The following is a 27,970-nucleotide window of genomic DNA, read 5'->3' as shown; positions in this document are numbered from 1 at the left end:
GGAGTTTATATTTTGTTTATGTAAAGGCAAGTTGATAGCTATTGAAAATTTTCAAGCAGGGACTAGTGTGTTAGTAGTGTAAGTTATAGATCGGGATGGAGAGAAAAAGAAGACCATTTTCTAAGACTATTTAAAATAGTCATAGTTAAAGGACTTGAATTGAGGTAGGGACAGTTATGGCAAAAAATCAAAAGCATGGAGTTGAAAAATATTGGCAATGTAGATTTGACTGGAGTTTGGAGAATTGCTTGGATAGGGAAATTTGGGGACCTCTTTGCAATAGATTTCTTTCAATGTATATGTTACATCAGGTGGCCTCCTACTGTCCAGCCTGAATTTTTTTTTTCCTTTTAGTAGAGGAGTCTGCAATGCTGAAATTAAGGTCTATTTGTAGTAGTTACTTTGTTTTAAGAGACTATTAAATATCCTTTTGCTGCCAGTTAAATTGATTCATCTATTCCCTATCATTGACTCATGGAATAGGAAGAGTGCATTTTGGAATCAAAAGAACTGAATTCAAATAAGGACCCTAATGTTTAACCATATTGGGCAAATCACTTAATTCTTAATCTTAGTATAATTTTTAATCTAGCCTTCATTTTAAGCCCATATTTTTCTTTCCTAATTCAAGTATAAAATGCTATTTTCCAAAAAGCATCATAATTTTAAGGCTACAGTCAAAATCATACATGAAAACATACAGCAAATATTTTGGATGGAATTTAAACTCTAAAGTTGCTAATTGTTAGTTCAAAGACTTTTAGAATTAAAAATGTCTTTGGGGTCAGATTAAATGAGCTCTCAGTTGGGATGAAAATCTGAAGTACCTTACTTGTGCCAGGAGCTGTTCTAGAGGCTCACAATCAAAGATAAAGTTGAAGGAGGAAAAAAAAAACCTGTCTTGAAAGAATGGACATTTTACTTCTGACTTTTGTGGGTACAGAAACAAACTTGGGGGCAGGGAAGGATTTGTTCTATGGATGCTCACAATCTTGGGTTTCTGTGCTGAAATTGCCACAATAGTCAGCAAAAATAGATTTGCTAAGAAATTGAAGAATCCTGAACCAGCAGTTCAGTCAGGTTTTGATTTTTAGTCATTTAATTCAGGATTTTTTAATTTTTGCTCTTCTGGTTATCAGAAAGGGGGAGCCCATATATCATTCTGTACTGACTTTTTCTGTGTCTAGTGAATTGTTTTTGTTTTTGTTGTGGCAGTTTGACACTCATAAGCAGATTGTGGTCTTTTGTAGAAACTAAATAACTTTTCTCTCTCTAATCTATGTATATATTACTCAAGTTAATATTCATGTACATGTTACTTTCTATCACTTTCCTTTACAACATTCAGTAACTGTGTTACTAACTGGAATGACATACAAATGCTTGAGCCTAGCCTTCAATTCTCCATGGTCTGATGCCATGCTAAGTTTTCCAAGCCTTGTTTTATACTGCTTCCCTTATTTAAACTCTTCCCCTATCTTATCTTCCCCTTTAAAATTTCATACATTTGTTCAGTTTATCCTTCATTGCTTTTGAAATTCTTTTCTTCATTCACAGCACCATTCAGTTACAACTTCTGTGTTTTACCCAAATACAGGAGATTCTTCCCTCTTCTGCTTTTCCTTTTATATATTTTGCTTTTTTGTAATGGGCTATTATATTTGTATATTTTTGCATGTATTTTCCTCTTTGTTATCCTCTATATATGATTGGGATATAATCCATGTTTAAATTTTTAAATTACTGGTCAGATAGAGACTTAAATCTTCTTACAGCTGGCTTGTTTGAAATGCAACTTTTTTGTACGTTGGGGGCTTTGCTTGTTTTAAGTTCTGCTAATTGAGAAAGACATGCCAACAAGTTTGGAAGAGTAAATTCTACCAAGGAAAATAGCATATTTTATTTAGAGTACAAAAACTTTTCCCTCTGTTTTTAAATTAACTTTATATTTCTTATGTTCACAGGCCAGATCATCAGACACAGTACATTCATCTGGCTCTTCAGATGCACATGTAAGTATAAAAGATGACAATAGAATAATTGCGAAGGAATATTCCTTTCCTCACTATTAAAACTTTTGTGGATATTACATTAAAATTTTGATTGTGATACTATTTTTGTTGTTTGCTTCATATGAATTTTGTAATTTTAGTAGCCTTATTTTATATTTTAATCCTATCTAGGAAAAAAGTATTTTTAAAAAAGCAAAACTTAAAATCTTAAATGGTAATTCCTCAACCACCATAATGCTTTTATCAATGACCCTTTTGTCAGTTTGGTGAAGCTAAATAAGCATTTTTTTTACAGAATAATGGTTTTTTTTCCTCAATTACATGTAAATTTTTTAACATGTTTTTTAAAACTTTGAGTTCCAAAATCTTTCCCTCACTCCACCTTGAGAAGGCAAACATTTTGATAATAGATTTTATATGTGTGTGTGTATAGTACATATATATATATATGAGAGAGAGAGAGAGAGAGAGAGAGAGAGAGAGAGAGAGAGAGAGAGAGAAGTCATGTAAAATATATGTCCATATTAGCTGTTGGAAAAGAAAATGGAGACCCAAAAATCCCTCTTGAAATAAAGTAAAAAGTATGCTTTGATCTGCATTTAGACTCCATCAGTTATTTCTCTGGAGTTGGAATAGCATTTTTCAAAATACTTTGTTGCTAATGTTCAGTTGTTTTATTGTGTCCAATTCTTTATGATCCCATTTAAGGTTTTCTAGGCAAAAATATAGTGGAGTGATTCATCATTTTCTTCTCCATCTGAGGAAACTGAGGCAAAGAGTATCTAAGTGATTTGCCCAGAGTCACATAACTAGTGTTTGAGACTAAATTTGAACTCAGGTCTTCCTGACTCTAGTCTTTTTGCTCTATCTATTGTGTCAGTTGTGAATACTGAATTGTGGTTAATAAGTGGTTAATAAATCTTCCCAGATTTTTCCTGAAAGCATCCTGTTTGTCATTTCTTTATACTGTAGTAAGTACTCATCACAATCATATACTTGTTCATCCATTCCTCAGTTGATGGATGTTCCCTAAATTTCTAATTCTTTACCACCACATAAAGAGCTGCTATCAATATTCTTATATATGTGGGTCTTTCCCCTTTTTCTTTGATCTTCCATGCAACTTAGTAGTGGTTTTACTGAATCAAAGGGTAAGTACAGTTTTTGTAGCCTTAAGGGCATAGTTCTGAATTGCTCTCAAGAATATTAGATCAGTTTATAGTCCCACTAGAAGTGCATTGGGTGTCCCAGTTTTTTAGCATTCTCTCCAACATTTGTCATTAGAAAAATGTTTTTAAAAGAATGAAATAAAACAGGAATATAAAGTAAACCAATTTAATTGAAATTTAGCTGTAAAAATATGGGAAAAAAAGTTATTGAATCCCTGCTTTAGAGCATTTTATAGTATAACAGTGGCTCTGGGTGTTTGAAGGCCATTCTAGTATAGTCTTAAAGCTGTGGCAGTTTTTAATGTGGATGTGGCGGGATACATTATATCATGGGAAGATAAGTCTAACAATATTAGAGAAATTTTTTCCCAGGGTAATGTTATATTTTTCAGGCTCAGGAATGCTCTGAGACTGTTTTTTTTTTTAACCAGTTATAGAACTTTATATCAATATGGTCATGGGTCTTTGCAGTTTTGTAGTATAATGTCGTATTTGGACATAGCCTAAAAGCAAGATCTTTCCTTTTTGCCAATTTTAGGTTTTAAAGTATCCAAAAAAGGGTTACTATGATTCAGGAGGGGGTTTTAGGGTTGCATAAGGAAAAAATTCTTGATCATATTAGCCTAAGTAATATTGAAATCAGTCAAAAGGAACCTGCAGGAAATATAGTCCAACTTCTTTTTGCTATCACAGATTTCATCTAAAAGCATCCTTGACAGTGCTTTGAATGCTTCCAGAGACCATAGGAAGCCCATTATTTTGCATGGCAGAACACTTTGCTCCATTGTCAAATAGCCATTATTAGAAAGGTCTTTCTTTATATAAAGGTAAAATCTGCTTTTCTATAATTTCTAATTTTTGGTCCTATGTGATAGGGAGAAATAGGAAGAATATTGGATTTGGTGTCTTAAAATGTCATTTTGAGACCAATCTTGCAGATTGGCTTTGTGACATAGACATGTTAACTTCTCTGAAGCTCAATTTTCTAAATGAGGATTTTTGTAGGTATCAAATAAGATAATGTAAAGAATATAAAGGGAAGTAATGGACTGGAAAGGTAGACTAGAGCCAGATTGTGGTACTTGTGGTCTTTGAAGCAACAGGCAGCCATTAGGTTTTATTGAGCAGGTGAATGACATGATCAGATCTGTGTTTGGAGAAACTCCTTTTGGCAGTTTTCTCAATAGACTTAGAGCCCAGATGAGAAGGATGAGGCCCTGGATAAGAGTGATAGTTGTATGGATCTGGAGAAGGGGACAAATGTGACACATGTTGTGTAGATTTTAAAAAATTTGCCAGTGAATTGGTTATGGGAAATGTGAGTAAGAAGTCTAGGGTGTGATACTAGAGTTTCAAAACTATATGACCAGGAGGATGGTGGTTTGACCTGCAGCAAAGAAGGAAGTTAGGGGAAAAGTATGTTTTTGGGGGTAAGAAAATGAGTTCAGTTTTGTGTGTGATGCTTTTGAAATGCATGGAACTTGAAATCAGCAGTTGGTGACTTGATCCTGTGAATTAGGAGTACTAGGGCTGTCTGTAGAGATTTGAGCACCTTTGGCAGGGAGGTGATACAGAAAGTTGTGGTGTTCTCAAGTGAAGAGAGTAGGAAGAAAAGGAGGCCCAAGAAAGGGCCTTCAGGGACCCATAAGCGAAGACCTGTAGAGGAGACTGAGCTGTGGTCAGAGGTGGGTCAATCACAAAGTCCTAGAAAGAAGAGATTATCTAGGAGAAGAAGAATTAATCATGATTACTGACATGGAGAGATCACTGTGAAGGTTTGCTAATTTATACATTTTTGTGTTTGATCTCCACAATGCTCCTCATAAACACGGGGATAATCATACATTTTGTAGAGGAGGAAAATACATGATTTGCCTATGATTATGTATATGTATTTGAATTCAATTCTTTTCTGATTCCAAGTTGACCTCCTTTGTCAGTGTACTACTCCGTCTCATTTTGATATTCCTGGAATTTTAGAGGAAAGAGGAAGACATTCAGTGCAATATAGGATTTTTAGAAAGACACAGACAAAAAGTATAGTGAATTGATATCTGCCTGATCTTTTGTCGGTGAAATATCACAGGTACTTTAAAATATCAAAATAGAAGGCAGCTAGGTATCACAGTGGATAGAGCACTGGCCCTGGAGTCAGGAGGACCTGAGTTCAAATGTAACCTCAGACTCTTAATCATTGCCTAGCTGTATGACCTTGGACAAGTCACTAAAGCTCACTGCTTTAAATAAATAAAATTTAAAAAAAATCAAAGTAGGGTGTAGGCCCAAGAGACCACCATTTTCATTTGAATTACTGTCAGTTTCAGGTCTCAGCTTCTTCCGTTGATCACTTCTGTGGCTAATTTCAGATGTTCCATTTTTCCCTGTATACGTTTAATCTTATTTATTTTGGTTCATCTTTCCAGACTGTCTGTATCTTTTAAAATCCTGATTCTGTTCTCCAGCCCATATATGATCCATATCAGTTTTGTCATCTGTAGATTTGATAAGTATGCCTTTCCAGGTCTTGATCCTCGCCATTGATAAAATGTTCCAAAGCGGCACCAGTGCCTGAGGAAGGAGATCATCCAAATAATGAAGAGGGGAGAACTAGATGGCTGGTCAACTTGACTATGTGGGAGGGTCCCCAAAAATGTATTGAGAAAAATGTAAAAGCTCCCAGGGATTTAAGATGGTTCCAGACCCCTGCATGTCAGAGGTGGCAGTGGAACCTGCTTAAAGAAATGGGTCACCATTAATTGCTCTCAAATTAATTTTACACTTAAGGATATCAGGTGAAGTTATTTATAAGTTGGACATTTATAACTGTTGATGTTTTCTTCAATGCCTGATATTCTAAATATTTTTGAATGAATGGAATGAATCAAGTATCACAAATTATCACCTGGAAAAAATGTATATTTTTTGTGGTTCATTGATTTGGAGTTAGAAGTACCTTAGAGAGCATTATAATACATACTCTGAGACCCAGAGAGTTATTTAGGTCATATAGTGTCATAATTGACAAAGTCAAGATTTGACCTCAGGTCTTCCAAATCCAGTGTTATTTTCACCATTCTATACTATTTGCTGTATAACTTCTAAATTGTGAATATTGTGGCTATATTAATTTTCATAATTTAGTGATGTTTAAGACAAGGAAATAAAAGCTTAGTTTACATGAACTCACTAATCTAAAAGTCATTGAAATTAACCATTTCAAAAAATCATAGATGGACAGACAGTGTGTTGTGGTAGATCTCTAGAGAAGCAGGAAGACCTGGGACCATGCCTCTCCTGATAGCCATTGTCTGTGTGATCTATGCAAGTCACTTAAACTCTTCAGTTCTCCCTGCAGGTGTTAGTCTGCTTTGGTAGAGGCAGTTAATTCACATGTCGAATCTGCTAAAGTATTCATTAAGGGAAAACAAGGAAATACCTTGAAACAAAATAGTAAATGTGCATTTTGGGAAATCATTCTAACCCACAAAATATTATTATTTTTAAAATTTTGAGCATATAATCTTGCATAGGATATAGTTGTGAAATCTGTATCATATACATATCTGCATAAACTGATGCATATGATAAGGAGGAAGGGAAAAACAAGGGATTGCCAATAGAGCGTCTTCTTTCTCAAATGATTAACTTTTTAATCTGTTCATTTCTATTTTTCTATTTTTAAAGAAAAATATCTTGCAAGAACCTAGGATTATATAATCTTCAGATATGATTTCTTTTGCTTTTTTTCCCTTTGAAGATGGATGCAGCTGGACCCTCAGATACAGATATGCCAAGTCGGACACGGCCTAAGAGTCCAAGGAAGCACAATTATAGGACAGAAAATACCCGTGAGAATCTTTGTGATTCTCCTCATCAAAATCTGTCTAGGGTGAGTTAGAAAAAAATAACTTAGGAGTTTAACATTTGCTCTGTGTTAGAAGGGGTTTTCAACTTTAAATTCTTATTGTTTAACTATTAAATTTCAAACTTGTATTTCAGTCTTGTTTAAAAGTAATATGGTGAATTGTTAAAGATAACAGTTTGGGTTAATATGAAACATATATATTAACAAACTTTTGCCTGTACAGATAATTTGGGCCATTCTTTATCCCCAAAGAAAGCAAATAAGAACTCTTGCCTCCTTTTCTTCTCAGTCTAATTAATTTGTAGAACATGTGTCCACAGCCAAATTTATTTATGATTGACCTCTCAGATTGATATGTCAGTATGATTTCCTCTTTCAGATATTTTCAAAGTCACTTTTGATTAAGTATAAACTATCACCTCATGTGTAGTTCTTTATCAAAAAGTTTCATTCAGAAATAAAAATAACCCCTTTCCCCCCAGTTACCAATTATATTCTTTAGAAGTTACAATCTAAGATAGGAAGGTTTAACTACAATAAAAGACCTGTCACAATATAAATAGCATACTAATTTTCCAAGGTTAAGTGTAATTTGAAGATAAGAAGCAAGTATTGAAGATAAGAAGCAAGTATGTATGTGGAGTAGAACTCAAGGGGAATTTCTCCATGTCTATATTATGTCAAATATGGGGAAAATAATTAGTTCTCCTGTGATTAATTTGGTAAGTCTTACAAATGATATTTTAAAAAATATATAAATCAGGGCGGCTAGGTGGCATAGAGGTTAAAGCTCCGGCCCTGGAATCAGGAGTACCTGGGTTCAAATCCGGTCTCAGACACTTAATAATTACCTAGCTGTGTGGCCTTGGGCAAGCCACTTAACCCTGTTTGCCTTGCAAAAATCTAAGATATAGAGATAGATATAGATATAGATATAGATATATAAAAATCCAGAGGATAAAAGCTTTTGGAATATGTCCTAGAGGTGATTTGAAAGATGATTTTTGAGAATCATGACTGGACCTACCTCTCAAGCCTTATTTTGGTACCTCTTCATAACAAGTTCCATTAGAGGGTGAATGTATTCTCCTTCAGAAAGATATTGAATAAGTCAGTGTATCACAATGCTAGCATTGTTGCTATTTTAACAATTTAACATTGAGGCTTGGAGTGACCATTTGATTGCTCTGTGATCCTGCCACTAGTGAATGATAGAGCTTTGGATTCAAATTCGGGTCTAAGAACTTCAAGTCTAGGACTTTTTCCATAAATTTAATCTTTATTCTCGTCTGACTTTCTCTATCAGTACCTCTTCACTCTTCTCTTTCAGCCCATCTTACCTCCAGTTTTGCTTTCACCTATAATTTAGATGATGTAAACTAAATGAATAGGATGATTACAGTATGACCCAGAGGAACAGGCAATTGGCTGAATGTTCCCTCTGCTCTCTGCTGTTCATTTGTTCTCTTACTCAGGTTTGGCCTCTTGAGTTGCCCTGTACTGGGCCTTTGTTCATGACTTTGTCCAGGGAGGCCTTCTTAACAAGACAGGCAGTACATTTTATTTTAGATAAGGGAGCAGAGGTGTGTGTGCTCAAATGCTGGAGAGATGGCTTGGGTGTTGGTCCCCTCCTAGCTTCCTGCCCTTGGCTTAAGGAAGAATGATTCAACTAAAGACTTTGTGATACAATGGAAAGTTAGAGGACTTGATTCTTCGATGCTGCTAATGCCTGTGACTTTTGTGACCTTGGGCAAATCACTCAATTCTTGGCCCTCAGTTTTCTCAGCTGTAAAATAACTCATGAAGTCCCTTTCATGTTGTGACATAAAGGTCTATGTCTGGTGAGAGAATTGGGGAAAAAACTAAGAATGCACTGCTTTAGAAAAGGCTAAAAGTCAAGAACAGGATGAGTATGCAAGTGAACCGCAGAGACAAATGGAACAAAATGATTTAAGAGGAAATAAAATGAGGAGACATCTAATTGACACCTGTAATATAGAGTTTTGCCAGTGTTTGTGAAGATACATACAGTTGATGCAGTCTTGAGAAGTTCTAGTTAACTTTTTTAATTGTATTTTTGTGGGGAGAATATATTACCAGCAAAAAGATTTTTTTCTCTTTTTAAGAAATGAAAATGGAATTTCATATCTAAATTTAAATTAAAAATATTTATTTTTGAGCTAGAAATGGTGACTGATTGCAGTTACTAATTTTACAGTGATTAATCTTTTTAGAAAAACATCATTTAGATAATTTTGGATGTTGTTAAATGAACAGATTATACTACTGATATAAACATTTCCAAGATGATTTATAATAATATTGTTAGGTACTAATATCAAGTCACTAGAATGATTGGCCAACTTTGTTTTAGTGATAAGGAAATGATTGCAAAGGTATCCCATTACTATAACTGGATGATTTGAAAGATACTTTGTAAACCAATTCCCTTACTCAAAAGTATTTTGATTCCCTGTATCTGAAACATTTTATCGAGATATAAAAATAGAATCTATGTGGTTAGTTTAATCACTTATACAGTTTTTTAAATGAAAAGTTTATCTTAAGTTGTTAGGTAAGAGGTTTCAGTACTTTCAAATTGTAATTTTAAAAAATTTTAAAGTAAATTTTTATTGATATTTTTCTCATCATCCTCTCAGCCATGCCACAGCAAATGTTACTTTTTAAAAGACAAGGAAGAGGAAAATAGATCATCACAACTGAGCTAATACAATGAAAAATGTACTGAATTACATGTGCAAATGTATAACCCATATGGATCTCTATAAGGATTGTTTTGTGTGTGTGTATATGTGTGTTATCTCATAATTCTTTTTAGTTATATTGTAAAATTGTAGAATTCCTTAAGGTCTGTGGGTATAAGAGGTTAGGGATAACTTGCCTAATGTTCTCACCCCATCCCCACCCCTGAATTTTAAATTGATGATTTAAAATGAACCTATTTTGTGATATTGTAACCATTGAGAGAGGGAAAGAGTTTAAAATTGAAATTTTGTTTTCATTCTCTCCCATTTATAAGTTCATTATTTCTTCTTGTCCTTCCCCTGTGACTCCAACAGCATCTCCATGAGGGTCCTCTTCTTTCTCTGACCTTCAGTGGGTTGAAAGAAAGACTAGAGGGAAGCATGTCTTGTTGGGTTTGTCCATTGGTCCTCTTTTCTGCACAGAGGACCTTGACTGCTGTGTGGGACTTAGAGATCTGTTCTGAAAAGAAGGGATTTTTAAGAATTGTTTATATAAACATTTAAGTTTGTTTTTCTTTGTATAGCCACTTCTGGAAAACAAGCTCAAAGCTTTTAGCATTGGGAAGATGAGTGCAGCTAAAAGGACTTTGAGCAAGAAAGAGCAAGAAGAACTGAAGAAAAAGGTAATTTATACTCCCTTCTCCTGTGCCTGATATCTTTGCTGTGACTATGATATACCTAAGGGTGGTGAGTTCAAGTTCTGAAGCATGCCTTCAAATAGGTTTAATTCAGTATAGAAACAAGAGTTTATGTTGGTAATTGGAAGCATGCTTTTACTCCCAAGGATGACATTTGCTTAATTCTAACTTCTGAAACTACTTAGAGCTGGAAGATTTCAACTGCTTAGTCTGTACTTGGATGATTTTGGGGGATATTTAGTAGAAAGTGTAATACTAAATTGTTAAAATTTACTCACTTAGGAGGATGAGAAGGCAGCCGCTGAGATTTATGAAGAGTTCCTGGCTGCTTTTGAAGGCAGTGATGGCAATAAAGTGAAAACATTTGTGAGAGGTGGTGTGGTTAATGCCGCTAAAGGTAAGTTTGAATATGATAACTATAGTCATTTAGCAGTCATCATAGATTATAATTAGGTAGCTCAGAATTAAAGCTGAGTGGAAGCTTTTTCAATATAAGGGCTTTGTGAGTTGTCCAGGAGTGTTGAGAAGGATATGTGCCTTATCCAAGACCTTATCAAAAGTATGTGCCTAGGGACCATAAGTATGACTTTAAAAAACTTTATTATTGGTTTAATTTATACAATTTTAAATGAAAAGTTTATATTTTTCCAAATTATTAAGTTTTTTAAAATTTTAAATTGTTTTTATTGATAACTTTTTAGATACATTGCCTCTTTATTTTTTATTGGCTTTGTTTTAAGTCTCAGAGTTCTCAGTTAATGCAAATTAACAGCATAAAAAATATTAGAGCTGGAATAATTTGGACAGATCTAAAACCTTGAACAGTATAGTTGGGATTTCTCTTGTCATTTCTAGATCACAATCCATGCTTAGAATGACTGAAAACATCCAATGTTAGCTAATTCATTGCTCATGAACCTCTTCTGATTGGGCTGGTTCTGTGATGAAAAACACAAACCAAACTTGAATGTCTTTAATGTAAAGTCTTTTAAGTTCACTATGGCTTAGTAAAATGTTTAGGCCTTTAAGAACCCAGGATCATGTAACTTCCATGATCAGAGAAGAACTTTAGTGAAAGTACATTTACACATGCATTAGTATAATGCTCATTTTATAGGGTGAAAAAGATTGAGGTTCAGTGAAATTAGATGACTTTTTCAAGGCCACTTTCTCACTGGTTAGTTGCACGGTTTGGCTAGAATTCTGATGAAAGGGGATAACATGGTTAATGAAATCCAGTCATCACATAACTTTTTTAGATTTCCCATGTATATTGTTTTAAGGTAATGGATCAGATTTTAGATTTATTTCAAAGCACAAAGTTAAAAGAAACACATGGTATGATCCTGCTAACTTTACATTATTCTTGGTCATTGAATCCATAAATAATCGCTAGTCTTCACTCACACATGAATTTCAGTTTCCCCTTCTTTATTTTCTGAGAGAGATAACAGCTGGAGAACATTGACTAATTAGAATTTCCATCCACCTTTTAATATCCTCTAGTGGATTTGCTAATAATAAAAAGGAAAGGTCCAAAGTATGGACAGTAGGAGAAGGAAGCACTTGTTATTTTAGTACCTTTTGGTCTGGACATTTCAAAAGTTCTTTGTAAATATTCAATAAAGAGATTTAAGATGGTTAAACTGGTTAAGTCTGGGCTTTTTAAAGTTGGTATTTAAGAGCCAGCACAATCCGATTTTTGCTTTTTTATTCTAGCCTCAACATTATTTCCCTTCAGGAGCTCAATGCTCTAGCCATACTGGTTTATTTGCCGGTCTCAAAACATGTTCAAGGGGCGGCTAGGTGGCATAGTGGATAAAGCACCAGCCTTGGAGTCAGGAGTACCTGGGTTCAAATCCGGTCTCAGACACTTAATAATTACCTAGCTGTGTGGCCTTGGGCAAGCCACTTAACCCCATTTGCCTTGCAAAAACCTAAAAACAAATAAAAACAAAAACAAAAAACATGTTCAGTAATTACTGCCATTCTTCACTAGCTTCCAAATGTCTGCAAATTGAGATTCTTTTTTTCCTGAACTCAAACAGCACTTCCCTTATGGACTTTGCTTGCTTTACTTCCCCTACCACATCAGTCAGATGTGATCCTTTCTTTTTTGGGGGGGAGGGAGGAGGAAGGAGTGAGTACTATTTTTTATTTTTGGTATTTCTTCTTCATTTTCATATCTGCTTTATGCTATAGTTAATGTTTATATCTCTTATTTTTCTTACTAGACTGCAAATTCCTTGAAGACAAGGACTGTCTTACTCATCTTTGTATCACCTCCTCCATCCCCCCCCCCCCCCCCCCCCCCCCGCCCCATCTACACCCTGCCCTCAAACCCTCAGCCACCTAGCACTGAGCCTTGGACATTGTGTGTGTGCCAATGAGGGTTCATGGAATTGGAATTTGTTTCAATAAGTATAGATGGGAGAGCCAGCCCTTATTAAAATTGTCATTTTATCTTTGCAGCCTTAGTAGAGTGGTTATGAGCAAATTCTGTGTTTGTGTGTGTGCGTGCGCGCACTCATGTATGGCATATATAAGACAGGGTGTGTGTGTATGTGTGTGTATGTGTGTGTGTGTGTATATATATACACACATACATACATACACATTGGAACTGGAAATACTTTACCAATTTTGTTGGCTTTGGTAGGTGTGCCCAATAACATTCATATCTAGCACCTGGCACAGTGCTTGGCACATGTTTGGTACTTAACAAATGCTTGTTAATTGTTTGAAATGTACTATATAGTAAACGTCCTACTTTCTTAAATTATAGAAGAACATGAAACAGATGAAAAACGAGGCAAAATCTACAAGCCATCCTCAAGATTTGCAGATCAAAAAAATGCACCCAATCAGTCCTCCAATGAAAGACCACCATCCCTTCTTGTGATAGAAACCAAAAAACCTGTAAGTCATACTCAAATTCCTGACCTTTCATGTCTATTTGGATGACCTTGCTGAGACTATTTTCTGTACTTCCACTGTAAGCAGGACTTTGGTATTTTTTTGGAGGTGGTGAGTTTTGGCGTTTTCTAACCCAATAGCATTCTCATTCAGAAGGTTATGATATATTAGCATGTGGCACATGATTATTGACAGACTTTAAGCAGTGAACAGTTTCTACTTTTGCTTCCTTTAGGTATACTGCTATGGCATAAGATTTTGCATTTTTCTTAATGTTCATACATTTGATACTAACCTAGTAATTGGGGCTGCAGTTAGTGTATGTTAAGAATGTTTGATTGAAGCTTAAGATATACTTATCTACATATTAATGACTATATTTTAAACAAACATACCAGATGTTTTACATATAAATGAGCATTGTACCTTTTAAAGTCAAGTTGGGGAATTGTTATTCTATTTAGCTCTTATTCATAATTTTTAGGATTACTCATTTGGAATATTCTTCACAACCTGTGACTTTTTTTTTTAATGTATTGGTACCATTTCTTTATCATTTTGAGGGTAGATTGTTTTGGAAATAGCCTAAAGTCACCTGGAACCAAGTTCAGTGAATAAATGGATCAAAGAGAGTGTAAATAGATTTTGGTCAAAAAGATACCAAGAGAAAGTAACAATAGTGATTTTTGTGTGTTTTTTTTAACTTCTAGATTGGCTTTGAAGGCAGTTCTAAGAGGTCATGCAAAAATAGATTGAGCAGTAGCTTTTGGTTAAGTGTAATCTTCCAAAATGACTGCTATGAATCACAATACTTATTTAGATGTATGGGTTTTGGTATGTTTCTTAAAAATAGTAATATATTTCAGGTGTATTGGGCTAAGATTTTTCTTTGACCTCATTATTTTAAGAATAGTGCCAAAAATTGTTTTTTTAGATACAGATATTTGACAGTATGATAAGCTTCATTTTTACCAGCATCTTATTAGTGACTAACTTTAAAGAAATCGGTGGCCAAGAGGTAAATATGGTTTAGAAATGGTATAATTATTGAACCATTCGTTTTGTTAAACCTTCATTTTTCTGAAGCATAACCTGTCATATCCTTCATAGCCACTGAAGAAAGGGGAGAAAGAAAAGAAAAAGAGCAATTTGGAACTCTTCAAAGAAGAACTAAAACAGTAAGTTTTACAGTGTGGAGAATAACTATCATAGGTATATCAAATAGATGCTTGAAAATACAAGGAAGGGCCCACATAGTATACCTATTAGTTATTACCAAATATTCTGTCATGAAGATTTTTTTCTTTTAAGATTTTATGATTATGCTTTGTGGGGCAGGGTTTGAAAATGAACTTAAAATAAAATTCACAGTAATGCCTCTTGGTAATTTCCCATATGTGGGTTGAATTAAAATGATTTTACCTAATGGCCGGAGTCCTGTTTGCAGTGGAAAAATTATTCCTCTTGAGGAAAAATATAGGAGAGGACCCAGTAAATTTAATAGTTGTCACTTGTGATTTCCTCCCCATGTTTTAAAAATAATTCTTCTGTTTCAGTTTTTATATTAGTATAATTGGCATATATTGCCTTTGTACATAATGAAAGGACTCAGTTATCTGGGCTGTCTTGTATGGCAGCTATAACATCAAATTCTTTTGTTCCTAAAAGTGTTAACAATGACTGCCAGTATGAAAATAATTAAAAATCACCCTATTTGAATATAGTAGATAGTCTTTTTTATTCAGAATCCTAGAATGATATTTTGACTCATTGCTAGTGATTTACAATATTTTCAACAGAATTCAAGAAGAGCGTGATGAAAGACATAAAACAAAAGGCAGACTAAGTCGTTTTGAACCTCCTCAGTCAGATTCAGATGGCCAGCGTCGTTCTAGTAAGTAAAATTTATTTTAATAAATATCTTTGATTAAAAAAAATATAATTAATGGTAAGAATGCTTTACTTATTTATTTATTTATTTGCTTTTGTTTTTAGTGGACGCGCCTTCCCGAAGAAATAGATCATCTGGTGGTAATATAGTTTCTTGCTCTTTCACACGGTACAAATTTTGAACAGTGTATTTATCCTGAGGGTTACAATCCTTTTTCTTTTTTGTCTAGTCCTTGATGACTATGCTCCTGGCTCACATGATGTGGGGGATCCAAGTACTACAAATTTATATCTTGGAAACATTAACCCACAGGTAATAAATATAAGTCTAAACTGAATATTACTGCATGTTTCTTTTTTAGAATAAAATGGTGTAAATCTAAAAAAAAGTGGATTGCTAACCTTTGAGACAATTAGCTTCTATACTATGGTGTATCACTGTAATATGTGCTTTAAAAATTTGTAATTATCAGATGACCCTGTAAAAACACATAATGCCCTTCAGATAGTGAGGCAAGTCAGTTTTGATTATGAGTATAGGGATATCATTGGTCCTCTTTGAAAAGGAAAGCAAACAGTAGCAGCTTATTTTCTAATTTTTCTAATAAATTGAGGAACTTTTTTAGCTGTGTTTTAATAAAGATATTTTAATAAAGATATTTTACAAGTCATTGTCTGTGGCCTCTATTAGTGTGATTTATTCTTTGGGACTCAAGGAGAAATCTACTATAGCTTGTTTTCTGTTATTTTATATAGCTTTCCATAATGAGCACCATAGGGAAATCCTGTACCTTAGTAACATTAATTGAATGGATATCAGTATGTGATTTCCTTGAAAATTCTTAGAGAAATTTCCAAATTAATTTATTATATTAAATAATTGCTCTGATAAACAGACCATTAATTTGGGAGTTGGAAACACTGCAGCTATATTCTATAATCTTAAGATTACTTTGCAATGATGTCATTATAACATTATGACCAAACTAGTTAGCACATTATTTGGCTGATTCTTGTTCAATTATATCATTTGATTGAATAATTACTTGAATTTTAGAGAAGTAATAAGGGATATTTTGTGACTTTTGCCTCATATAGTATGCTTGTTAGTTTCCTTTTCTCTCTTTGTTGATGTCCTTATTTTAGAGTGTTAATTTATGAATTGGGGGGGAGGATGTGAGATTTTTCTTTCTAAGTATTCTTCCAGTCTCCTTTCCACCTTAAATAGCCTAAATGACTTTACCATAAAAATACAGCTCCCAATGCACCTACCTCAATAATATAATTTCCTCCTCCAGAAGTTTAAAAGGAAGAAAGTGGGTAGGGATGAAGGAATAAATATGCAGAAGTGAAAAGTTTGCTTTGGGATTTCTTTTTTGCCTTAATTTTGTAGATGTTGTTGATTTTTTTCCTTACTAACTCAGAGTTGAATTGTGTAATAAATCTGTATTGTGACCTTACAGATGAGAATGTGATTTTTAATAGTTCATTAATAAAATTTTTTCAATGTCTCTTGAAGTTTTGTTGTAACAGAATTTGACTCATTTGAAGTAAATGACAAATTCTATTTTAGAAATTCATGGTATAAATTAATGAATTTTCATTTTGAATAAAAATTCATCCTTTTTTAGATGAACGAAGAAATGTTATGCCAAGAATTTGGGAGGTTTGGACCATTAGCCAGTGTCAAAATTATGTGGCCAAGAACAGATGAGGAAAGAGCAAGAGAAAGGAATTGTGGTTTTGTAGCCTTTATGAATAGAAGAGATGCTGAGAGAGCTTTGAAAAATCTAAATGGTAAGTCGCAGTAATATCTGTCCAAGAGTTTTAGAACTTTCTCACTGTTTGAAATGTAGTTTTGAAATTTAAAAATTAGCTATACAGTCCAAATGCAGTTTAAAATATTTGGTTTTGTGTATAAGCCAATGCTCAGTGAAGTAAAGTAATTCTTTCTTTATTATAGGAAAGATGATCATGTCCTTTGAAATGAAACTAGGGTGGGGCAAAGCTGTACCTATTCCACCACATCCAATATACATTCCACCTTCTATGATGGAACACACTCTTCCTCCCCCACCATCTGGCCTGCCTTTCAATGCTCAACCTAGAGAGAGATTAAAGAACCCCAATGCTCCAATGCTACCTCCACCTAAAAGCAAGGAGGATTTTGAGAAGGTAATTTTAAAAATGTACATAGACCACATCTAATTTGTAAATACTAAATCTTATGGTAGTTTTTCTTTTCTACAATTTTATAGAATTGTGTGTGCTTATCTGTTTGGTAACCCTTAAAGATACATATAGTCTGTTCCCTGCCTTAGCCCATAAAACCCCAGTATTGAAATAAGGCCTCAGAAATATAAGGCCATATTTTTGTTACTGTCACTCCTTTAAATCTAGTTATACTTTTCCAAACTTCAGTTATTTTTTTCTCCCTTCTTATTCCCTATTGTTTCAGTTTTATTATTTAGGTACCAGTTTTACAGTATTTAAATTTATTTTGTTTTAAGATACTTCTACTTTGTAATCAGATGGCTTAGTTTTCAATTAGAATGACCTCCTAAATAGTTGATTTGTTTAGATGGCAACTAGCTGACGTAATATTTAAGCACCAACTAGGTGTCAGAATATTTTTAGGGTATGTGTGGTTTGTTAAAGCAACTAACTATAGTAAAAGCATACTAAGGGTGAGTATTCTTTACTTTTTTAAAACATAAAACCAACTTAATTTATGGTTCTAAGAATGTGTTGGTTCTTTAATGAATTACACTTAAAAATGACAGGGCTGGTTTTAAAGGCTTGGGAACAAAGTAGTAGTAAACTTGTATGATCCAAGGCAAACAGTGAATGATTTCACAAATTAAAATCCTTATCTTAGACTCTCAGTGTAGTACTGATTCCGGGCAGTGATGTGCATTCTGGCAGGAGTGTTCTTATTCTTGGCATTTAGTGAACAGTCATGGTTCGCTGAACACATCCATTTGCATATATGTAATTGCCTAGTGTATAACTTCACAGCAGTGATTGCCTGCAAAACTTATGATTAGATGTGTAGTATTTTCAATGCATATGTATATTTTTGCTTGTTACTTGTTAACAATACTCACATATTCTATGTTTATTATCTGATGTGACTTCATATACAGACTCTGTCGCAAGCCATAGTCAAAGTGGTTATCCCAACAGAAAGGTACATGTTTTTCTTTATTATTACTGATCTAAATATAGAAAATATCCCCTTCTGAATTAAAAAAATGGTGTTGAGGAAAAGGTAATGGCTTGACTGAGCAATGGTTCCTTCCTCTTACTTATGGGGGGGAATTGGGAATTTTACTAATTCATAATTTATATTTTACAATTTTATGTCACTACTTTCCTTCCTTTTTAGTGTAATATATAGAGAATTAATAGTTTTTGTAGAATAGGATGTGGTTATTTTCATTTGAAAATGATAGTCTAATGATATGAAGACTGAATCTTTAATGGGCTTTTTTGCATACAATGGATGCTTAGATTGTTGTTTCTACCTCATGTATTATAACTTTCTGTAATTCTCTGAATTATATGCATTTAATGTGCAATCTTGGTTGAGAAGAGCTTGGTAGAGTTATAGATTTATTTTGTAGATCTTTAAATGATTTTTTAAAAAACTAATTGTATTCTTGAACACTTTGCACAGGGGAAGCAATTCTTCACTGTGAAGATAGTTGAGTTTCTGTTTTTCTTTTTTTTCCCCCTTTACTCTTTATAACAATAGTATTTAAAAGCAGAGGTGTTTCTCTAGGTATGCTCTTGCTCAGTCAAGCTAAGCCTTTTCCCAAACACAGGAACACAACACTGGTTGGATAATAAATGAACACAAAAGAATACCAAATTCTCTTTGACATTGGCCTTGGTGAGCAACACCAGCTGAACTGTCTGCGGCAGCGGGGGACCAGGAAAACATCATGGGATGGATTGGGAAAGTATACAGTTTTTGACCAGACATTGGTACGATCGACTCCAATAAATGTGGTTTTATTATAACTGAGAGACATTTTTATTTTTTTGTTGCCCAGAGTAAGATAATAACATTTTTAAATAATGCACTTTAAACTATCATCTTTTTGTACTACACTGTTTTCATTCTATTGTAAAACAGTCCCCTTTTAAAAAAATAATAAGAAAAACAGTTTTTTAAAAAAACACAATTTTTAGGATAAGGAGTTTAAGTAAAATTGTTATAATAAGAACAAATTTAGACTAGTGCCAGAAGAAGCTAATTGTCAGATGTAGGGTGTTTTTTTTAAATGTCATATTCCTTAAATTATTGAAAACTACTTAAATTTTTGATCATGAATGTATAGATATTTATCAGTTACAAGCCTATTTAAAACTATAGTTTTTCATGTTATTAGCCTTCAAAGAGAGAGGTCTTTTTGCCTTTTTTTTTTATTTTTTAAGCATTTCTAAAAACTTGAGGAGTATCTGTGTATGGTTTAGTTTATCTCTTTAAAAAAATCTAATTGGTTGAGTGTAGTTTGGTGAAAAAAGTCTCAAGACTCACTATTAATATAAACCCCTAGTTTAAAAGTTAATAAACCAGTTTCCACTTAGGATACTGGATTGCCAGTGTTTATCTTAAAAGTCCGTGTGTTTTTTTTTTTAATTTAATCTACATGAGTTTTCTGTTATGTGTAGACTCTATGTGAACATTTGATAATGGGAAAAACCATTTCCCATATCTTTAAGATGACTGACACTAATAGGACCTTAGAAAATGAATTATAATTTCATTATCATTTCCCTCTATCCCACCCAAAAGAATACTGATAACTGTGAATATGGAGAATATTCTCAGTTTTTGAACTTAGAACTACATGTCCTTGAGGGTTCTTATTTTTGTATAGAAGTAAATACTTCTGTACAAAAAAACCCTTCTAGATTAGATTATCAATCTCTAAGGGATGCTTTGGGTCATTTGTTTTAATTGTGAAAGTCAAAATATAGTTAAAAATCTAGATAGTCAACCCTTTTCCTAGTTTTAAATCTTTTATAGATTAGAAGTTTTTTTTCCTTTTAGCCTTAAATTAATTTTTTTTCACTTTTGTAGCTATTTTAGTATTCAGTTTAAGTAGGTTTGTGAGAAATGTAAGAAGTTAAGCAACAAAATTTTATCTCGCTGATTTATAATTATGTACTTTGAAGCAGGATAATGAAATAAAACCATATAAATTGATATTTTCTAAAATAACAGTACATTTAAAAGTATGTTGTAGCAGATATGTGAACTCATTGTTCTGGCAGTACTAATAGGGTAAATAAATTATGTCTGTGCAGTATACCAAGAGCCAATATCCTTTTGTTTTTCTCTGTTAGTATTTGTTAGTGCTTTGGCAAAGAGACAACTGAGTTCATTTTACCTAACTGTATATCTTGTTACTTTTAAAAAATCTCCAAATATAAATTGAGCTGTATGTGACAATTTTAGAACTCATTGTCAGATTGTTAAATAAAATTGTTCTCCAAACTTGGCTGACAGACTTAGAGGCAAAAGGACTGCTGTGATACATTAAAATTTAGGCCAAATACTGCAGTATTAAAGTTATATAACCTGGGGAAAACTCCTTACATTTTTCTCCCTTTGACAGTATTTTGAGTTGAGTGGAGAATAGCTTTATTTAAGACTTTCTTACCCACAAACTATTTTGAAACTGAAAGCCTCTAATCTACAAGCTGTAGAATTTTTCATTTATTTCACTGATGTATATTATTTGTATTATTGACCAAAAGGATGTTGCCTCTTTAATGGTTAGATTTAATAGAAATTCCATCTGGTTTGTATGAAGCAGAAAGGTATATGTCCAGTTCTACAATGGACTGTAGCGTTCATTAATTTTTTTAAAAAAAATTTCTGTGGCATAGAATTAGATGGACTTATTATTAAATCTGACCACATGCTTATTTATTTTCCTGATAGTTTTGAATTTTTAGTAGCCATATATAATAGTATCTACATACAAAAATGACCAAAGTAACTCATTTACTTTTTGCATTACCTGATATTAGATTAGAAATATTTGTAATATTAGTAAGATAGCCTGTGAGTTTTCAGTTTCCAATTTTTATATATGATCAGTACTCCTCCTTTTTTAGTCCCTGATTCATAGTAACCTTTTCAGTTAAGTTTTGAAAATTAGGAGTGACATTTCAGAAAATTTACTCTTTAATATTATCAGGATGTGTTGTGGTTTCCCTCCCCTCCCCTTACCATGCCCTTCCCATTTCCCCACAATGCACAGAATTAACATTTGCTCCAAATTACTTTTACTTGGTATAAAATTCTGTATTAGTCAGCAAATAATCGTTTCCTGCACAATTAAAGTAACTTAGGTGAAGTGTAGTTTTATATAGTGGTAGGTCTGAATCCATTTTTCTTTAACTGTGTTGTTGTTATAGGAATTTGCTCGCATTGATACATCGAATGATAGAGTTTGTTGTACGTGAAGGACCAATGTTTGAAGCCATGATTATGAATAGAGAAATCAACAATCCTATGTTCAGGTGGGTGTATGTTACCTATATTACATACATCAGCCTTAGTTGTTTAATCTTTGAAATTTAAGTTTCAAAAGTATGTTTTTAAAATAGCCAAAGGAAGATGTCAGTAGATTGAATAATATATATTGACTGTTTTTGTATTTGATACAAATGTGTGAATCAGGAGCTGAATTATGTCACAACTAAATGATAAAACTTGATAGTTTTCAACACATGGGAGTTGTTTTGATTCAGAGGAGGCTTTCTTAATTTTGATTGTGTCATTGACCTATCTGGTATGAACCTCTGAACCATTTACAAAATGTGTTAAATAAAAGACATAGGATTACAGAGAAACCAGTTATATTGAAATAATGCTCAGACTCTGAGAGTAGTCTTTAAATATAATGAGTTATAATAGGATAAATACCTTCATCATGGTTATTAAAAGGAAGATTCAGAATAGTGAATCCCTTCCATAGTGACTTGGGAGGAAAAGAAAAATGGCATGGTGTGTTCCTTGGGAGACAGTGGTTCATTTGAAAGAATGTTGGGCTAGTGGATAGGTGGGGTATTGGATAAAGCACCGGCCTTGGAGTCAGGAGTACCTGGGTTCAAATCCTGTCTCAGACACTTAATAATTACCTAGCTTTGTGGCCTTGGGCAAACCACTTAACCCCATTTGCCTTGCAAAAAAAAAAAAAAGAAAGAAAGAATGTTGGCTAAATCTCAGCACCTGGGTGTAAGTCCCCACTCTTTGTGTCCTTGGGGCAACTCTGATCCTTAGTTTTGACATCTGTAAAATGAGAGTAGAATTAGACGATCCCTCAGGATTTTCCTAGCTTTCAATCCATGATCCTGTAATTCTTCTATTTTTCACATATTGAATATTTAAAGATCACTCTCAAATGCCAATCAGGGAATACATATTGAAAAAAAAATGTTTTCAGTAACTGCTTGATGTATTTCATTAGATTTCATTTAGAATGAATGTTTGAGAATAGGGTGATTTGAATGACTAAAGTAACATTTTTTTCCTCTGAAGGATGTATTTATGTTTGACTGTCGGTTGATAAAATAATAAAATTAAGTTAGAGGAAAAAAACCTGATCTCTTTGACTTTAAGTGTTAGGTCTTGTTCATGCAGTAGTAAAATGAAATATCTTTGACTTGTACATGTGTTTATTTGGGGAAGATGGTCAAATAATTCAATTGGAAATTTGAACTGTATATTTGTTGGGGTTTTTTTTTTTTAGGTTTTTATTTGAAAACCAGACTCCGGCCCATGTTTACTATAGATGGAAGCTTTATTCAATTCTACAGGCAAGTAGAACCAATTTCAAAACTGTTTTGACTTTATGTAAAGTTAGACCTAATTGTCCTATATTTTGGTGGGTTTTTTTAGGGAGATGCTCCAACTAAGTGGAGAACAGAAGATTTTCGTATGTTCAAAAATGGATCTTTTTGGAGACCACCACCATTAAATCCATACCTGCATGGGATGTCAGAAGAGCAAGAAACTGAAGCTTTTGTTGAAGAACCTAGCAAGAAAGGAGCACTCAAAGAAGAGTAAGCTTGACTCTCCCCCCCCCCCCCTTTCAGTATTGGGACAATTGTCTCCCTTTCCTTTCCCTGCCAAGATTATTATTACCTTAAAAATTGTGATGTTTTAATTTGAGACTCCAGGGAAAAAAAAAGAAAACTAGCCATCCACTTCACCAACTAAGAACTAAGAATTGTTTGCCATTGGCCTCTATTGCTTCTGTGACTAATGTTTTTCAGTTCATTTTAGTTGAATGCTTCGTGGTGCCATGGAAAGAGTGTTGGTTTAAGAGTCTGCCACTGTGCAACTATAGTATGGTTCATTTAATCTTTAGGAAGTTACCTTACCTTTAAAGGTGGGGGCGGGGGAGAACAGAATTGTATCAAATGACCTCAGAGCTTTTCCTTTAAAACTATGCAGCTTATAAAAAGTGCTGCTTAAGATGTAAGTCACTACCCTAAGTAACTGGTACAGTATATGTTCCAGAAAAAAGATGATGGATTACATTGTAACCTTTGAACAAAGAATTCTTCACTGATACATTTATCAGATCATAGATTTAGAGATAGAAAGTCAGTACTAGTCAGTACAAGCTCCTTAATTTATAGATTAGGAAGCTAGGACCAGAGAGAGAATGTGACTGAAACTGGTGACAACCAGCCAGTGCTGGAGTCAGGAATGGAATATTAAATCCCTCTCACTATCTTCTTTGTCTCAATAAGTTTAGTCAAGATTGTTCTTGATCATTACTGTGTTGAGAACATCACAAGTCACTGAGGCCCTGTACAGACTCTGGATTCAAGATTTTCTGCAATTGGTCATGACCACATCCGGAATTGTAGCTTTGCCCAGTAGGCCTCACTTCTACACTGGCTACTTCCTTAAAAGGGAGTCATGGATAAGGCTGAATTGGAAAGTTAGTTCCCTCATCTGTTATTTGCCATATATACCTATGCTAATCATTCAGTTTCCTTGCCCTGAAAAATGAAAAGATTGATTAGATTGACTTATCTCTCTTCCATCTATAGATTATATACTTATGTAGTCCCTTAGGACTAAACAAAACCTCTCTGATACAAAAACATTTTAAGGAATAAGGTAATTAATGGCGCATTTTGTGACGGCTTTGCCCTTTTCCTTTCTTTGCCTCAAAAACCAAATGTCTTGGAATGCTGACCATAAAAATTCTGCTGAAATTTTTTTTCTCCTTTATTGTATCAGCCCAATCTGACCTATTCTTTGCTAGTTAATTTTTGTAATAGTAGTAAATACCTTTCTGTGCAAGAGGATGCCCAAGGATCTTGGTAATTTCCATAATTTTTTTAAGTCCTTCATCATGTTATCACTTAGCAGTATTTGAGTCTTAGACCTGAATGTTTCTTTCACAGACCTACTTCAGGTTCATGTCCAGTTTCTAATTGCTTATTGAAATCTTTTCTACTATAAGATTAGTAGGATTAGGAAGAGTTACTTTGGCAGGGATGAGCCAGAAACGGCCTACCAACAATCTCTCCAGTTTCTGTTTTGAGAGGTGGAGTGAGCCCTCTGTGGCAATTTGGGATAATCAAATATTAAAGCTATTGTAGGAGGTGAAATAATGTACCTCAGGGCTTTCCTGCTGTTGATTTGACATTCAGGAAACTGGGGGGGGATGTGTTTTTTGTGTGTAATTTTTTTTGTAATGTCTTTTTTGTGTAATCCATAACTTTGAATTTGGTTTGGTATTGGTGAGTCCCTTGTTGAATGAATGTGTTTGCTTATTCAGAAGGTCTGCCTGCTCTAGTTATGTCCAAGGGAGTGCTAGGTAAGACCCAACCTAGAAAGGAAGGAAAAGATCCTGACCCCTGTACATACTTGGGGTACTACAGAATGGGTACTTGGGAGGGAGCTCACTTTCAGGGGACTTAGTAAATGATTTTTTTAATGTAGTATTTATCATTCTTGCTTTTATCTAAGAAATATTTATTAGATTGTATTCACATTTTTTCTAAAACTTGTATTTTGCTGGTGTTAAAATATTTACTTAAGTCAAAAATGATGCTAAGTGATTTTTTTCATCCTTACTAAATATTTGACATTTGGATGTCAAAAACAATTATTAAGTACCTGTTAGGTAACAAACACTGCTTAAGTACTGGCAATACAAAGAAAAGAAAAAACAGCTTCTCTCTTCAAGAATCTTGCATTCTAATGGAATCCAAAGTATTTACAATTTTCAAAAAAAATTATTTCAGACAGAGAGATAAATTAGAAGAAATCTTACGTGGATTAACTCCTCGGAAAAATGATATTGGTGATGCAATGGTTTTCTGTCTAAATAATGCCGAAGCTGCTGAAGAAATAGTGGATTGTATTACTGAATCACTGTCCATCTTGAAAACACCACTGCCTAAAAAGGTATGTAAATTTCTAGCTCCTTTTTACATGAAGTATTTTGTGACTAAGTTATATTTTACTCTGAATATATTTTTCCTAAGAAAACTATTTCATGTTTTTTGTACTTACATAATTATGAGCTGGGACTTTTTATCTTTACATGTTGAATTGGAAGATAATATGCAATGAAATTTAGACAATTTATATTTCTGCTAAAGAAATAATTTTGTTGAGTGTTTTTATGTTCCTGACCATTTACTTGAAGTTAAGCATATTATCTGTTATTTGTCTGTGTCATAGAAGCACCATGTCCTTTTCCAGATTTTGTTGGCTTTGTGATAATAATTCTTCACCTTTTTTTTACATTATAGATTGCCAGATTATATTTGGTTTCTGATGTATTATATAACTCTTCAGCAAAAGTTGCCAATGCTTCTTATTACAGGAAATTGTAAGTATAGTTTTATATACCTATAAAATTATGAACTTAATTCATTTGGACTTTGCAAAAGGCATATTTAAATAACCAAAATATTTTAGCCCCACCTCCATGCTAAATATAATTTTTCATGTTTCATAAATGTGGAGTTGGAAACAATTATTGTGAAAAAAAATTGATCTATCAATGGATCTAATTTGGCATAATACTGATCTGTAAGACTTGTAGCTTGTAGACTTTTAATGCTTAGAAGATAGTTATAGTCTTTAAAATAAGTTACAATTAAATAAGTTATTTTGTACAACTGTTCTTGTATAGTAAATATTTAAGAATTGTGATCTGACAAGAATGGAAAAACAATTGTATTTTATGACAATGTCTATTAGAGTTTTAAAATAAAATTGTTTGAATTACAGTTTTGAAACAAAGTTATGTCAGATATTTTCAGATCTCAATGCCACCTACCGTACAATTCAAGGCCACTTGCAATCTGAAAACTTCAAGGTATGTGTATAAATTTTATATTTAATTATTTATTTTTTTGAGAGTCCCATTTGTTTTGATAGAACCTTAAAAAACTGAACATCTCATATTATCTTTGTTTTTTAGCATTCTTATGGAAATTTTTCTGACTTTTAGTTTTTGCAAGGCAATGGGGTTAAGTGGCTTGTTCAAGGCCACACAGCTAGGTAGTTATTATGTGTCTGAGTCCAGATTTGAACTCAGGTACTCCTGGTGCTCTATCCACTGCACCACCTAGCCACCCCAACAAAAAATTAATAAAATATATGTTGGCTAACTTTGCCTAACTGTTCTTAATTGTTTACTTTTTGACCTAATCATCTTGAGTTAAAAAAAAAAGCACCATATCTTATACCACTGTACCCCAGACATTTGTGAAACTGCTTGTGAAGACTACCTGCTTTGTAATGGCATATATCAAATGACTTACTTTTCAGATTTTGATTATTTTAATGCCGGAAAATTTGTCACTGTGTCACAGTGGAATAAAGATAACAGTACAAAATTGAATAAGCCAGTCATTATCATGAAAAAGAAATCCATTTTATATCTTTGGGTTAGCTGGCCATTGCCAGTGAGGAGGACCAGGAATTACCTGGGTTCACCTCTTGCCTCAAGTCACTTATTAGCTTGTATGATCACTGACCTCCATCTTATTTGTAACATAAGGATAATATTCGTGCCTGCCTTACGGTTGTGTGGAAAGTTGAAGTTAATGGGATATAAAGCCCCTTGTAAACCGTCCAATACTGTGAAGTTGTTAGTGATGATCAGTTATACACACTGACTTTAAGGAAAAGCAGAATGCTTCATAGAAAATGACATCTTTAAGAAAGTTTGGTTGTTGAAATGATTTAGTATTTTCCGCCTTAGAGATGATCCTTTTGAGAAATCAGATTGATTGGATTTATCATCCATTTCTACTTCTAGTGAAGTGACCCTTAATGGGGATCACTCTTCCTGACTCCTCTCCTTTTGATGCTTCAAGTCATTAGAGACTTAATTGAAATTACTTGCCTTTTCTCAGGGAATATCCCATTTTATGAGTTACCTTAAAAGATAATAAAGGCATCCTCATAATTCTTAAGGTGACTTCAAATAACTTTATATGATATTTATTGAACATCTAGATGTTTTGGTTAGTTTAATTTTTTTTTTTAATATTGAATTTTCTGGGGCGGCCAGGTGGCACACTGGATAGAGCATTGGCCCTGGAGTCAGGAGTACCCGAGTTCAAAGTCAGCCTCAGACACTTAGTAATTACCTACCTGTGTGGCCTTGAGCAAGCCACTTTAACCCCATTGCCTTGCAAAAAA

The 27,970-nt window shown here is 33.6% G+C and overlaps 1 protein-coding gene across 6 annotated transcripts in view; it reads left to right on the top strand.

Annotated features, from left to right (window-relative positions):
• The window catches only part of U2SURP (U2 snRNP associated SURP domain containing), a 68,285-nt gene that overhangs the window by 16,623 nt on the left and 23,692 nt on the right, over positions 1–27,970 (top strand). For 3 of the 6 annotated variants that reach the window (XM_074191143.1, XM_074191140.1, XM_074191142.1), the window contains exons 2-19: positions 1,965–2,012; positions 6,939–7,070; positions 10,336–10,434; positions 10,732–10,846; positions 13,235–13,368; positions 14,476–14,543; positions 15,165–15,259; positions 15,361–15,396; positions 15,486–15,568; positions 16,887–17,052; positions 17,219–17,430; positions 18,402–18,445; positions 21,694–21,798; positions 23,031–23,097; positions 23,180–23,343; positions 25,552–25,714; positions 26,065–26,144; positions 26,549–26,636. In XM_074191143.1, the coding sequence (XP_074047244.1) occupies positions 1,965–2,012; positions 6,939–7,070; positions 10,336–10,434; positions 10,732–10,846; positions 13,235–13,368; positions 14,476–14,543; positions 15,165–15,259; positions 15,361–15,396; positions 15,486–15,568; positions 16,887–17,052; positions 17,219–17,430; positions 18,402–18,445; positions 21,694–21,798; positions 23,031–23,097; positions 23,180–23,343; positions 25,552–25,714; positions 26,065–26,144; positions 26,549–26,636 (1,899 nt within the window). Of the gene's footprint in view, positions 1–1,964; positions 2,013–6,938; positions 7,071–10,335; positions 10,435–10,731; positions 10,847–13,234; positions 13,369–14,475; positions 14,544–15,164; positions 15,260–15,360; positions 15,397–15,485; positions 15,569–16,886; positions 17,053–17,218; positions 17,431–18,401; positions 18,446–21,693; positions 21,799–23,030; positions 23,098–23,179; positions 23,344–25,551; positions 25,715–26,064; positions 26,145–26,548; positions 26,637–27,970 lie in introns of those variants that run through there. The other 3 variants (XM_074191144.1, XM_074191141.1, XM_074191146.1) reach the window with 2 other exon arrangements.

This window comes from Macrotis lagotis, chromosome 6 (assembly GCF_037893015.1).
Source record: "Macrotis lagotis isolate mMagLag1 chromosome 6, bilby.v1.9.chrom.fasta, whole genome shotgun sequence".
In the NCBI taxonomy this organism is placed as follows: Eukaryota; Metazoa; Chordata; class Mammalia; order Peramelemorphia; family Peramelidae; genus Macrotis; species Macrotis lagotis.
The sequence above is the reverse complement of the archived record's forward strand: the minus strand, read 5'-3'. Positions and strand labels throughout refer to the sequence as shown.